The 15866-nt window shown below is 30.5% G+C and overlaps 1 protein-coding gene across 4 annotated transcripts; it reads right to left on the reverse strand.

Annotated features, from left to right (window-relative positions):
• Nucleotides 1–1722: 1722 nt before the first annotated feature.
• Nucleotides 1723–5950, reverse strand: LOC122634720 (transcription factor stalky). Of its 4 annotated transcripts, none has more exons than XR_006328459.1 (5): nucleotides 5631–5950; nucleotides 5030–5425; nucleotides 4867–4950; nucleotides 1939–4789; nucleotides 1723–1784 (listed from the first exon to the last, which is right to left on the reverse strand). XR_006328459.1 is itself a non-coding variant. In XM_043823936.1 (4 exons), exons 1-4 carry the CDS (start codon nucleotides 5646–5648, stop codon nucleotides 2636–2638), a joined length of 2652 nt encoding a protein of 883 aa, XP_043679871.1. In that variant the 5' UTR covers nucleotides 5649–5950; the 3' UTR covers nucleotides 1723–2635. The 4 variants fall into 4 exon arrangements, 2 of the variants coding, with proteins under 2 accessions (XP_043679871.1, XP_043679872.1); XR_006328458.1 differs by having other exon boundaries at nucleotides 1723–1793; XM_043823936.1 differs by having other exon boundaries at nucleotides 1723–4789.
• Between the last annotated feature and the right edge of the window lie 9916 nt (nucleotides 5951–15866).

The following is a 15866-nucleotide window of genomic DNA, read 5'->3' on the forward strand; positions in this document are numbered from 1 at the left end:
TTAAAATTAGCTCGATCGATGTTTGGCTTACTTCTGATAGAACACGTGTTTTGAAAAGGTTAATGACTCGAAGAAAGCACTCAGTTTTTAATATTTTTAAAACTATCGAATTAATGATAACAATAACAATAATAATATTAATATTAAAAATAATAATAGTAATAATAATAAAGAAAATGCACAAAGAAAAAATTAAAAAATCGTTATCGGTAATGAAACATACTTGTTCGTGATATAAGCTTCGAATTAATTTCTTGGTACATACTTATTTTTAACGAAAACGAATATGATGACCAAATAATTGGGGCTCCTTCTACGTAAGAGAGATAGATCACTTGATTTCTTAAGTTCCGTTGCTCCGCGATCGATAAGGCTAGATCCGTTAGGCGCAACAGACCATAAATTTTCTTTCATACTAATTGCCTTTCTTACATACTCTTTAAAATTGAAAAAGTAATTCATCGTTCTTATCTTGTAATCGTTCGTCTTTTTTTTTCTACTTCCTTTCTTTTTTGTTTCTCCTTTCTTTCTTTTTTCTTTAAATCTATTATATTTAATAATTTGTATACAATTAGATTAAGAGGAGATAATACTTGCGATGGTTATACTGTCGTGATTATTAATAATTGATTTATATCTGTAACGTAGCGAATAAATGATTTATTCGTAATTATTTTACGTTGACATTTGTAAGTGGAATATACAAGATATTCCATTTACTATAATAAACTTATCGGACATTTGATTCGAATTGAACGTATTAAATATTTCAATAATCTAATAATTTTAATAATTTAATCCTCTATGTTTTTTCATTATTTTCTACATAAGACATAAACATTCGATCGCGTTTTATATGTTAATTCGTATTATAGTATTTAAAGAAGATAAATAGTAAATATAAAACTTATTTATCGCATACGTTGTCGACAAAAGGAAAGAAAAGAGAAGAGAAGAAAAAAAAAAGAAAAAAAGAAAGAACAAGGAAAGGCCAAAAGGCTATATAACTTGATCATGGACATGCAAGGTGAGTACTTATGTTATGAAGATTATTATACATTCAATAAAGGTATTTTATAAATATACAGTTGGTTTTTTTTTTGTAAGATATACGAATCATAATAAAATAATACTTATTTGTATCATATTTTTTTTTTTAATATATTTACTTTCAAAAATAACTTACAAAGATAGAATTTTTTTTCCGGGTAAACAAAAGAAAAATTTTTGAAATTGATACCCTTTGGTTTGAATTTAAATGATAGAATGTTCTTTCATTTTTGAATGTTGCTGGAAGTGGATTAGGATAATTCAAATAAACGACGCATCAATTTAAATACAGAGCTATTGTCCCACATTTATTCAAGCAGACTTATTACAGTAACTTTGTAACAAGTGTAGTTCACCTTTGGTAATATGAGCATTCGTAAACTTAATTATTACTTCAGTGGTATTAGGTATGTACGAACAATTTTGGTATGAAACCATAATAATTATATTAAGAAATCCTTTTGCGTATTTCGCAAACATCTTAATATTATATATATATATATATATATATATATATATATATATCTTGATTTTGTCGAATTTTAATCGAAATATATCATTCGAACGCGATTAAGTTAATATTAATATTGTCGTTTCTCCACACAGACAGACACACATACATACACACACATTCAACGGAAAATATATTATTTATTGTAAGAATCGTCTTTAGTGTGGGTGAGGGGGGGTGGGGCGATTAGCCCAAGGTCCCGTAGATTCTACTGACCTGCTTACTATTGTGCCTCCCAATGATAATAGTGCAGCATCAAAGAAAAAAAAGTATAAGATTAGCTAACATATAGATTTAGCAATTATTGGTTACTATTTAATAATTACAATAATCTTGATTGCTGGATAGCAACGGATACTTTGTGCAAGGATAATTACCATCTGCTCGACATTTACAATCCATCACTTATTCATTATTGGTAGCTTTACTGATTAGCTCTTAGCAGCGGCATTATGTTTGTGAGTTAGTAATTTTTCTTTTAATCGCTTTGCCTGATAATATAGAATAATCTTTTATATTTGAAATTCTTATATTAGTAGTATTGTACCACTAATACAATAATTTGTAACTTTTTATTCGTTAAGATATTTTTCCTTTTTTTTTTTTTTTCTTTTTTCCTTTCCTTTTTAATATTTTTATTTATGCCAAATCAGTTTATGAGTAATTAGTAGAGATCAGAATTATTTCTGTTAAATTATGATATCAATATAAGGAATAACAATTATCAGCGACATTGTAAAAATTATTTTAGTAATTTATAGTTCTATAAGTCTTTGTATCTAATTTCCAGTACTATCCGTTAATATGAAAAGTAAATGCTATAGGCCGAAGTTAATACAAAGACACTCTCTTCAGGTATCCTTCCAGATTTTAATATGCAATAAGAATCTATTATCTATTACTTAAATCAAAAAATTATTTAATCTTTTGCATTGACATGTACATGTAGAACTTCCATTCTAAATGACTCAACTTGGTACAGCCTTAGTTTATCATGTTTACAAAAAATAAGACTCTGATATCATTAAAGGAACTTCCTGCAAAAGTAGCAATCTTTCAAAACAGCCAAAATGCTTAAGTCATAGATCCTACTTTATCGTGAGATCTTTGGGCATGAAGCCTTTTGTAATTTTTCCTATATTTTTCAATTGTTATGTCACTGTTATTTGCATCGGATAAACTAAGCGTGACTGGATCTAAACTTGCTGCCAACTTTAAATACGTTTCTTCCATTTCTCTTGTAATCTTAACTTCATAACTATTATCATTAGAATTTTTATCATTTACGGATGAATGTGACTTTTCATCTTCATTAGGTATATCAAATGTAATTAAATCTTTGTCCTTATCGTCCACCATACTACCAACACTTGTTACAGGGAGCAAAGAATCTATCTCTTTATTACCATCTATTTCCTTATTTAATTCTTCTTTTTCATTTATATCGTGGCATTGGTTGCTATGTAGTTGAAAAGATTTATGATTAGAAGACTTCTCATTCGCATACGTGAACAAACAGGTTTCCTCTTTGTTTCCACTATTATCACTAATTTTTAATCCATTTAAATTATTTTGTACAGAATTTTCTATGCAAACAGATGATTGAACCCATTCTGCTACTCTTTGTAATTGATTACTATCTTGTAATAGAACTGAATGTTTTTTGCTAGTAATAGCAGGTGATCTCTCAGATCCAATCGTAATTGCTTTCTTTGTATGTACTAAAGCTGCATTTGGTTTACTATTTGCGTTTGTAAATAAGGTAGCTTTACAGTGTCCATCATTATCTATTAGAACATTCTTTGATCCATGTGTTAATCGTACAAGACAGGATCTTGAACCTAACGTATGATTATGTGAATTAGATTTTTGATTATTCACAGAATTAATTGATTGTACTCCACTAGAAGATTGTAGAATATCGCTAGAACTACTAGGAGGATCGGAAGTTGAAATGACAACACTGTCGCTACTAAAACTTGGACTAGTAGCTATTTCCACTTGTCTACAGTCATTGTGACCCATTACGTTATCTATATTTTTTACTTCAATCAAGGTTAAATGGGCAGGATTTTGAGGCTCCGTCCACATTCTATTATTTTTCCAATCTCTACTATTAATAATATCTATTCCAGCATCGTTAGTAATATTATCATTATTTCTATCTTTTGTATTCGTATCTGATTTTATTTTTATCCATTCATTTTTCCATAATCTATCGTTAATAATGTCTATTTGTGTTTGTTCTTTATTGCTAAAATATTTTGTAGTGTTTTCGGACATAGTATAAGAACACGAAGAAGTTTCTTTTTCATATTTAACCCAATTGCTTGTATTAGATTTTGAGTCTATTAGAAAATCAGATTTTCTATTTGTTCGTGTTTGTTTTGATTTATCTCCATTAATGTTAATAGCAGTATTAGTTGATGTAATGTTATTAAAGGTAACAGATGTAGTAGAAAGAGTAGGTATATTGGTTATTATATTAGAAGACATATTAGTGTTTCTATTGCTTTTTAAAGATGTTTGCTTATCGTTATTTATTACTTCAGCCTGCATATGCATTTCCATATTGTCTTGACGCATTGAATCCTTCTTATTATCATCCCTTAAATCTGCTAAACTTTTATTACTTTTGATAGCAAGTTTATTATCTTTAACGTTATATAAATACTGCATGGAATTAGAATACTTTGTACAATCACTGTTATTATGAAAATGGATGTTTCCATTATCAATAGCATCTTGGCCATGTTTTTGAAAGATCGAATTTGCATTAGAATTTTGATTACTTCTAGATTGAAACGATTTATTAATTTTGTTTACATATTCCGAATGCTTTTCTTCAATTTGTACATGTCTCAAAGTGCATTCGTTACAAGCATCAGAATTATTTACCGTTTGGCATTCAGCATCGACCAATAAAATACTTTTATGACATGTGCACGTATCACAGTGTTTAGCAAAAATTCTTTCCTTTTCTCTATCTTCCAATACTTTAGCCATAATAGCAGCCGACACAATATCAACGGGAGGCTTAGATTCCTCAACATCATCTTCATCGCTATGCTTTTCAACTCCTTGCTTAGATACGTTATAAACCATTGCTGTAGGAGGAAATGTTGATATAGGTACTATTATGCTTTTCATATTGGGCGGTGATGAATCTTTCGAACATCTTTTATGGGCAATATATGTTTGAACTTTGGCTTGCACTTCAGTGGGCAGCTAAATAAAGAAAAATCAATACCTTAATGTTATAACATTTTTGATAAATCTCAATATTATTACAAACTGCGTCTTACCGAATCATATTTTTGTCCAACAAAATTGGAAGGCTTACACTGAAGTAGTTGAATAGCCAGATTCACATCATTTCTATACCTTTCCTAAATTAAAAATTATTATTTAAAACGTATGATTATAAATTATATTCTTTATATTTATAACCTAATATAGAGTATGTACATTATCTTGCGTCAAGCGATGTATAGTATAATTTGCATCAGCCAACCGATGCGATAACGTAGCTATATCTTTTGTGAAGGTACCCTTCTCGCTCTCGCATTTATCTACTATTCTGAGTAATTTATCTTCGAGATTTTGGTTGACCTTTTGAACTCTTTTATGCGCCTCATATAACCTTTGATATTTTTCTTGCCAAATAAGAATTTCTTCTTTTATCGAAGCCAATTCTCCGTTGGGAAATTTTTCAGCTTCGTTTAAAAATTGCGTCTCCATTGTTATAATATGATTATCTCTTTCTAATAAGCGCTGACGTAGATTTTCTATTTCTACATGCAAGTGCATGTCACATTGTTGAACATCTTTCTCCGTGCATTTTGTGCATTCACAGCCGCACTCCTAAAACGAAAAGTACGTAAGAAAATTTTAATTAGATTAATCAAGTCGTAAAAGTACAAACACTACCTTTAATAAATGCACGTATAAACATTCTTTGTGCTTTATTCCAGCATAACATATTTATGAGAAAATGATTGATTCATGAATATTATTTTTTTTTGAAAGCTCATAAAAATGAATTTATGCTTTTCACTGTCACACATACCTTACACTTCTCTGCCATAACGATTTTTATAAATTAAATTAAAAATAATGGAAAAATATCGTACAATAGGCAGTTTTTGATACGGAAGCCTCATAACCGCCTTATTTAAGTCTACAGAAATATGGATCTATCTCGCTTATAAGGTGAAAGAACTCATTTATTTTCCGTAATGATAAACATTATTATACACAAAACTGAAACGAGCGTAATAAACAAATGTCGTGCATTAGCTACGAAATGTCACTGCAGTGCCAGCAGATCAAGCGAACAACTTCAACCGGATTTCCTTAACTCTGTCGTCTGCCACGCTTAAACTTAATTTGAAGCATAGAAAACGTATATACACGTAGAAGAATATCTTACTCGTTAAGATTTGAGTCTCAAAATTAGAGTAATGTTTTTAGTTAACGTTACACTCAACAGATGACGTTCGATAACACGCGTGTTTAAAATGTCCTTATTTTCGCGCGTATTATTTGCGATTAAAAAGTCTAATTGATCGATTAATTTCATAATAATCGAAATTTCAAAAATATTCGTTAACGTGATCTAATGTAATTCTCGAAATAACAATTACAAAAGAATTGATTACAACTTATGTAATTAAGACATAGGTTTAAGTGGATTTAAAGTTTTTGGATTAGATATCTCTCAAAGTTAAGTCCAGCTTAGATCAGCCGTTACAATCTACTTATCAAAGGGAATAGATTATTTCCCAAAGAAACGATAAGAAGTATTTAAACAAAAACTCGACGATAATGTTCCAAGTGATGGTAAAAGAAACGAATGAACGAGAGAAAGGATAAATGTTAAAAGGATGAATACGTAAGCGAAATTTAAACGTATATGAAGGTAAAATAAATCTTTGAGATAAAAGTTGGAGAAATGAGGTCGAAAACAAATGAATCTGCGACGCGAAGATAACGCGTTTATCAAAAAACGAACAAAAAAAGAGAGAAGGAGAGAGAGAGAGAGAGAGAGAGAGAGAGAGAGAAAATTGACAAATTGCAATTTTCTGTGGGTTATTATAATTAATAAAAACAATATATTAGATGAAAAAAATGTTCGACGTTGTTTATGATAGAAATCGAAGAAATACGATTTTATTAAATGCGAAAATTAAATTTAATTGATCATTAAAGAATCTCGAAGAGGTAAAGAGGATGAAGAAGAAACAGAAATTACGAAGACAATAAAAAAATATAAAAAAAATAATGTGAAAAAAGACGTAATATCAACGAAAAGATATCGTAGAGCAATCGAATGAAATAAAAAATTTTCTCGAGCCCATTAAGAAGAACCTAGCCGTAATCAGTACGAACGATAACGGCTTCCTCGATCGGAATGACATTCGTTCTATTTTCCGTCAATTCGATGTAAACCCACCTTAATCCGTGGAAAATAATACAGGCGAATGTACGTACCGTAACTGGTAATGTATATTCCCTTTTGGCGACGACTACAGTGGAAGAGAATTCAAGGGGAAGAGGGATGAATGAAAAAAAACGAGTAGAAAAATGATTCGAAAAATGATCGATCGATCGATCGATCGATCGATTTCATTGAAAAAGAGAACAATATTTTCTTTCTTTTGCAAACAACGTATGTATGTATATATCGAGAGAAAAAAATATAAAAAATAAGAAAATAAAAAAGAAAGAAGAAGAAGAAGAAGTTGTTAAGGATAAGAAGAAATCATCGTCATCGTTGAAACGTTATCGTCATGATCGAACGATCGGAGAAAGAAAGAAAGAAAGAAAGCAAAAAAAAGGATAAAAGAAAACAGAAAAACAAAAAGATATATATATATATATATATGTATATACATACATATATATATATATATATAGAAAGAAAGAGAGAGAGATAGAGACAATGAAAGCTAGTAGTAGAGACTCGCGCTTTCTAAACGAAAATTCTGACCGAGTTGGATGAAGCGACATCGTCGACGGTGGCGTCGTCTGTGGTGGCGACGGGTGACAAGTGGTGGTGGTGGTGATGGTGGTGGGAGTGGGAGTGGGAGTGGGAGTGGGGATTGGTGAGACGGTGGTGAGAGTGTCGGAGTAGTGGGAGTAGGGAAGCTGCGTGGTGGCGAAGCATACACGGTGGGTAGTAGCTGCGCGAGACGGAGAGAAAGGGTTTCGTTATACGAGTGGGAGGAAGAAGGTAAAACCGAGGGTGGTTGGGTTGCCATGGTAGCTACCCCGGCCGGGGAGCAGACCCTAGTCTTGCCGCGGCGGTCGCCGAACGTGCAACGGTTGTTTTCTTTATTATTTCTGTGATCCGACTTCAATCACTCATTTCGCATAATAACGATAGAGAGCACTATAATATACATTACAACGCGTTCTCTCTCTCTTTTCTCTCTCTCTCTCTCTCTCTCTCTCTCTCTTTTTCTCCCTCTCGTTATTCGTAGATTATGTGATGTTTCATTAAAGGTGAGAGAAATATCGAGTGACAAGACGAACTTGTGATAAGGAGGAAGAAAAGGAAAGGCAAGAAATATATATATATATATATACATATATATATATATATATATATATATATATATATATATATAAGGTTGGACGTACATCAAACACACACATCATCTTCGACCAATTCTTCGTTTTCCTCGTCGTTTTTTCTTCAACGCAGAAGAAGAATACTGCGAATTTAAGAGATTCGAAGAAACGATCTGGCCGCGTGGCCAGCCAGCACTCTCTCTCTACGCATTCTCTACTTCACCAGGTGTCCTAGGACTGCTACTCGCCTTCGATAAGCGATGGAGGATCGCGACGATAATCCCGGGACATCTTCAAGAATACGATCTACCGAGAGTGTGATTACTCTCGCACGCTAAAAGGTTTATTATTTAATTATTTCATATCGATCGATTTTTTTAATGTCTTAACCTTTATTATTTTTCTCCCTTCACTTATCCTCGTTCATTAAAATCTTTTAATCCAATACTAGGCTTCAATAATAATCTTCTAGAGCGTTATTTTCATCGAAATTGATATGGCGTAATCGTCCAAGTTTACATTTTTAATTTGTTTTCGATGGTCTATATATAACTCTTTTCTTTTTTGTTTTGTTTTTATTTTCAAACGATTATCAAATGCGAATAAAACAATAGATATAATTATATTATCTGGATAATATACGTACGATCGGTTTCTTTCTTTTCGTCAAATTTATTCGTCTATTCTTGAATATATTTTACTACAATTATTTTCATCGAGTACGTCGCGTACGCACGTATGCTACGCACATGCATACAAGTTTGTATATATATATAATCTACGTATGTATTTACGTGTGTATATACATATATTACGTACGTATCTATTTAATACATATACCGGGCAGTATACTTACTACAATGCACTTACGTATCTCCTTTCTTCACGGTGCAATTGGAGCCGTGGCAACTTTTAATGATCCCTTCCTTGCTATCTCGATATCGACGTAGTACTTATACGTTTCTCGAAGACGATCTCGATATTGTAGATTTTCACGCGCTTCGTTTGTTGTTCTTTATCGATGGCAGCTTCATTATAATATCGTAGATTTTCTTTATCTCTTTCTTTTCTTCTTTTTTTCTTTCTTTTTTGGAATAAAACAATGATCTCTCTCTCTCTCTCTCTCTCTCTCTCTCTCTCTCTCTTTCTCTCTTTTAAGGAACACTTTTCCTCCCCCACCTTCTCTTAAATGTTATCTGTTAATTTTTGAAACAAGGTTTTACGTGCGTAGTTTTTAAAAGTAAAGAAAGTAGCCAATGTCATGCGAAAAGTTGGCGAAGGATTTTCTAGAGTCAACGAGAAACGATAAGCAAACAACGGGTCACTATTACACGTTCGTGCTTGGAACGGTGGATTTAAATATCGCGCTTAATTTCCAGCCGGATAAAGGATCACTCGACGAAGGTTCACCTAGATCAAATAAAGGTTTCCTGCTTTAAAGTTTGCGGAACTTGGAAAATTGAAGGAAGTAAATTAGCGCATGCTTTTTAATTCTTGCTATCTTCTTTGATTTCTTTTTTTCTTTCTTTCCTTCTTGTTTTTTCTCTCTTTCCTTTTCTCTCTCTCTCTCTCTCTCTTCTTTTTCTTTTCTTTTTCTTTCTTTTTTTTTTTCTTAACGATTAATCGCCCTTCTTGAGATCAATTTTTAGATAACGTTAATCCTTATGAATTTTTCTGTTCCTTTTCCTTTTGTTCTTTCCTTCTTCTTTTTTTTTTTTTTTTCTTTTACGAGAACATTTCATTTATCTTTGTCTCTCTATTTCCAAATGTCTCTATCGGTTTCTTTTTTTTTCGTTTTCGCTTTCCATCGACTATTATAAAGAATTCCTTTTTATTTTTCTCTTGGGTACAAAAGTATGGGACAAAATTCGAGAAATGGATTTCTTGTATTTAGGGAAGAAGAAGAAGAAGAAGAAAAAGAAAAGAAACAATAGGTCCTATCAAGATGGATCCGGAAATGCTTAATTTCTGAGTTATAAGACTTCCAAGTATGATTTTAGTGCATTGCCATCCGGCAAACCATAAACGAAATGCACTGACGCGAATGCATTCATTTGAGTACATTATCTCACCGACACAGTAGAATGAATAACACACACTATGTAAAACTCCAACCAACATCTAACAAGCTTCAAAGCCAGAAATTTTGGAGCGTGTTCGTAACTCAATGAGACGACGAGTTGAGGCTTTCATTCAGTCAGAAGGTGGACATTTTGAACATTTCATGTAAGGAAATGTCAACAGAGTGTCATAATTTCAACAAATAAACATTGTTAGAGTCTACTAAGATCATACTTGAAAATCTTGTAATTTTAGAAATTAAATATTTTCGAATCCATGTTGATAGAGTCTATTTTTTTTTCTTCTTTCTTCTTCTTTACACGCGAGAAATCTATTTCTCAAAGTTTTACCGCGTAGTTTCGTTACACCCTGTATAGACATTGCTCGTAAATTAACGACCAGTTTAATATCCCCTTTGTTAGGATCAATAGAAAAGAGATATTTATTAAGAAAACTTTTATGAATTTCACGTGTCAAATATATTTTAAAAGTACGAAATAATAACACCGGAGATTTTCGATAGAATTGAAAAGTTCGACGATATGTAGTTTTTCTTATGGAACATACTGTATTTTCTTTTTCTTTCTTTTTTTTTTAAATTGTGATTAGATATTTTAATCGATTATCTTTGACAAATTATTGAACGAATATGGACTTAAGTTTAATAATTAACGAAATATTAATACATGAGATATTAAAATAAACAAATATTTGAAACAATTTTCCTTAATATATATATATATATATTTTTTTCTTTTTTCTATGACTTTTAACAAACGAGATATTGCTTCAGCTGGTCCATTTATCAAATTATAAATTTATATATATATGTATATTCCATTTTTATTTTTTTGTTATCTATTGCTTCTAACAAACGAAGTATTGCTTCAGATGGTTCAGCTGGTCCTTCATTTATAATCGAATTGTTCTATATATTTTTTCATTTTTTTTTCTATTACTCCTAACAAACGAAATATTGCTTCAACTGGTCCTCCATTTATAATCAAATTATATGTACGTATATATATTTTCTTTTTTTCTATTGCTTCTAACAAACGAGATATTGCTTCAACTGGTCCTTCATTTACAATCAAATCGTATATACATACATATATATATATTTTTTCTTTTTTTTTATTGCTTCTAACAAAAGAGATATTGATTCAAGCAGTTCTTCATTTATAATCTATCTCTATATATACATATATATATATATATATATCTATCTATGTATGTATGTATGTATGTATCTAGGGAACTCTCTTGTAAATCAGGACGTTGATATCGTATCTACAACGATCGCGAAACGGAGAACGTAGACAAAAGAAAAAAGCAAGAGATTCACTCTTCTTTCCTCTCTTTTTCATCTCCTTTGAATTCACTCATCGCCTTCGGGCGATTTTTTTCGCGGTTATAAGGAGAAGGAGATACACCCCCTCGCGATAGGAACGATACAAGGTTCTTCCTTTGGTCGACCGTGTCGACCTTATCGAGCGTCAACGAAGTGATCGGTTGGGTACTTCAAGAAAATAGACTTCTTCACGAGTTCCACTTTTTATTTTTTATTTCGATTCCTTGAAAGGACTTTTTTTTTCAAGAATTTATTCGATACTCTCTTCCTTTCTTTCTTGCTTTCTTTCTTTTTTTCCTTCTTTCTTTCGTTTTCCTATTTTTTTTCGATTTTTGTCTTTCTCTTTTTCTTTTCTCTTTTTTCTTTTTCTATCGATATTATTATCAAAAAAGAAAAAAAAAAAAACGATAGAATGCGAGGAATGGAAGATAATGATAATATGACGAAATGAAATTCTAAATGATTATCGGTTCAGATAAAATTATTTGAAGATAGAATTGAAACTCGATTTTAAATAGAATTATATGGAATTTTAGATAGATTATATTTATTCAATTATATTGTATTTGAAGTGGGTTATTTGAGCATCGACAGGACGTTTTAAGAAGGAGGTTTTATCGTAGAAATGTAGTTTTATGATATTATCGTTATTATTAAAAAGAAAAATCGAAGAAGAATTAATAAAATATGTTGAAATAAAATTTTAATTGGCTTGAGTAATTATTTAAGATAAAATCGAAACTTGATTTTAAATAGAATTATATATATATATATATATATATAATTATAAATAAATTGTATTTGTTTATTTATATTATATTTGTAAAAATTTATTTGAGTATCGATAAAACGATTAAAGAAAGATTTTGATAGACGCAACGAATTGTTATGATAGTATTGTTATTATTGAAAGAAATGAACAAAAAGAGACAAACAAAATTTAAGAAATAATAATCATAACATTTATTTATTGAATATTTATTTATAGATCAATAAAAAATTATCTAAAGTTTTGTTTTCTTATATTCTTTTTTTTCTTGTTTAGTTTTCTTTTTAAAATAACATTTTTTTCTTTTTTATTAATAACAATACTAATAACGATTTAATAATAGCAATTGCTATGAGATAATATCGTTGTTATTTAAAATGAAGAAGAGGATAACAAAATTATTAAATCATTATTTGATTTATTGATTAATAATATTGGCACTCGTTAAAAGATTTTTTTTTTTTTCTTTTACTATCGTTCCAATCGTTATTATTATTATTATTATATATTTATCGATCGACATTCTCCTCGTTACAGGACAATATTTTATTATCGTTGCGGTCATTATTATCGTTATCAGTATAGTTGTTATAAAAATGAACGAACAGAAAGGAAGAGAAAAAAATTTTTTAGAGATTGTATTTATTTACTGACATTATTTTTGATAGAGTTTATTTGATAAGGGAGTTATAATTATTATTATTATCGTTATTGATATCGATATTATTACAAAAAGTAATAAAATAATACAATTCTATACCGTAATTTATATTTCTTCATTTGTATATATATATATATATATTCTTTTTTGGCTAGAGGCTACTATGCATTGCCGTTACAATCGTTTATTATCATCATTATTGGTATCGTTGTTATCAAAAAAAGTAACAAAAAGAAAAAGAAATACAATTTTTATAATGTAATTTATATTTCTTAATTAAATTTCTTTTTTGCTAACGATTATTTTCCATTGTCGTTAGAATCGTTTATTATCATCATTATTGATATCTTGTTGTTATTAAAAAGAGTAATTAAAAGAGAATATAATATTTATATCATAATTTATATTATACTTCTTCATTTATATATATATATATATATATATATATATATATATATATATTTCTTTTTTTGCCAGAAGTTACTTTGCATTGTTATTACAATTATTATTATCGTCCTTATCAAAAAGAAAAAGAGGAATAGAATTTTATATCGCAATTTATATCTCTTGATTGAAATTTCCTCTATCGCGTACGGGCTATTTTTACTTTATTTATTTATTTTTTTAAATTACTATAATACCATCGTCGTTACCATCGTTAGAGAAGAAAAATACAAGAAAAGGAAAGAGAAGATGATTATTTGATGATTATTATTTAATATATCTTTTTAAAATCTATATCACATGGTCGGAGAGAAAACTATTATTTAAGCGTCAAGTAGATGGGTTTTAAAGGATGACTTTTTTTTTCTTCTTCCTCTTCCTTTTTTTTTTCTTTTTTCAGAGAAACAACGAATCGTTACGGGGTCGTTCCCTTTCGATATCTCGAATCCATACAATGATTTCCATGCAAAGACGAAAGTCTGTATAGATTCGACGTGTTCGTTCGAGGAACGTGAGAGTTCCACGAATAGAAAGAAATCTGTGATGGCGGGAAGAAGGGAAGTTGGAGGAGGTGTCTGGTGCATCCATATGCATACATATATCTATATCACCTCTGCTACATCCCTCTTCCTCTTCTTCTTTCTCTCTCTCTCTCTCTCTCTCTCTCTCTGGTTCTCCCGCTTTTACCCTTCCTCGTTCTCTCTCTCTCTCTCTTTCTCTCTTTCTTTCTCTTTCTTTTTCTACAAATCTATCGGCTCGTGTTCGCTTTACTTCGTGCTCGACCCGGTAATACGTTACGCTTTTCATTTCGTTTATATTTCTCTGTGTGTATGTGTGTGTGTATATATATATATATATATATATATATGTGTCTAAGAAATAAATTTACTGAATTGAATTTCATGGAACCGAGATTTTCACGAGACTCGTCATCGTCGTCGTCGTCGTCGTCGTCGTTCGTTTTAAAAAAAATCGTGAACGTGAATGTGCAAAAACGTTCGTTTAAAGTCTCTTTCCCTCTTTCTTTTTTCTTTTTTTTTTACCTTATACTCGCGATAAAGAGCGGGAGAGAGAGAAAGGGAAGCAGACGTTTGAGAAAAATTTTGATCTTCCATCTTCATCCTCCTTTGAGGATCACGAGACTTTTAATTATTCTAGTTGCACGAGAGAAAGCTTCTTCTTCGACTTGTTTGTTGTTTTCCCTTGGTGAAAACAATTTCCTTGATAAAAACGTTAAGAAGAAAGGAAACGAAAGGAAAGAAGCAGAAAGTGGGAGGAGTAAATAAAAAAAGAAAAAAAGAAAATTGAAAAAAGAGAAAGAGCAAAAGAAAAAGACGGAGGGGAAAAAAAAAATAATAATAATAATAGAAAAAAGAATAGAGAAAGAAAAAAAGCAAAATAATTGGAAAAGAAAAAAGAAAGAGGAAGCTTTCCTTGCCCATTTTCCGTTCAACGAGACTCTCGCTTGCACACGTGATTTGTCGCTTCTCGCTTGCGCGTCGGTGAAAATTCGATGAGCGACGGCCACTCACGTTTCACGGTTCGTCATGCAATTTTTGGTTAACCTCGCTTCTTCTTTGTGCACAGTGCAGCATAGGTATTAAATGAAATAATGCGAGCCACCTCGTCAAAGTGAATTCACTTGTGTACGGATGGTTTTTTTCTTTTTTTTTTTTTTTTTTTTTTTGGTACTTTCAAGTTTCTTTTCTCTTTTATTACGATTTTTATTATTGTTACCATTATTATAATTATTATTAGGATTGTTGTCGTCGTTGCGATTGTTTTTGTCGTCGCTCGTCTTTCTTCTTTTTTTCATCGTTTTTATTTATACTCATCCGAAAGAGATTTTTATCGTTCGTTTGTCTCGAATCGAAATCTTTCGTTTTGTTCCTTTTTTTTTTTTACTCTTTTAAAATATGCAGAAACAAATTATACTGCTTAAATACGAGAATCAGCTGAAAATATGAAATGGAATCGTTTAATCGTGGTGTTGGTTAGTTGATTAAATTTAATTAACATCGTCGATTGTACGCAAACTTTTTCCCTTTTGTATTAGAATCCATTGAACGTAGATATATTTTTAATTAATATAGATATAATGCGTAGGTCGTTTTAAACGAGCTATTTTTGAAATCGATTTCTTTTATTCTTTCCCCTTTTCTTTTTTTCACTTTTTCTCCTTTTTCGAAAACAAAAAGAAAGTTCATTATAATTTTAATTAATATATATTTTTTTTTCTTTTGTACGAAGCATCTCTTATAATTTGGCATAATATTACAATCCAGTTTTAATCAAATCTTTTTCCTTATCCACGTGTGTAAAAAGTAACTCGCAAAAATATTCGGACACCTTTTGAAATGGAATAACTTTGTATGGTGCACACAGGTAAAGGTCTGCTTTGAATTTTTGTGTTGATATAAGTACGGTATGGAGTGCTACGTGA

Source organism: Vespula pensylvanica, chromosome 15, assembly GCF_014466175.1.
Source record: "Vespula pensylvanica isolate Volc-1 chromosome 15, ASM1446617v1, whole genome shotgun sequence".
NCBI classification, from domain to species: Eukaryota; Metazoa; Arthropoda; class Insecta; order Hymenoptera; family Vespidae; genus Vespula; species Vespula pensylvanica.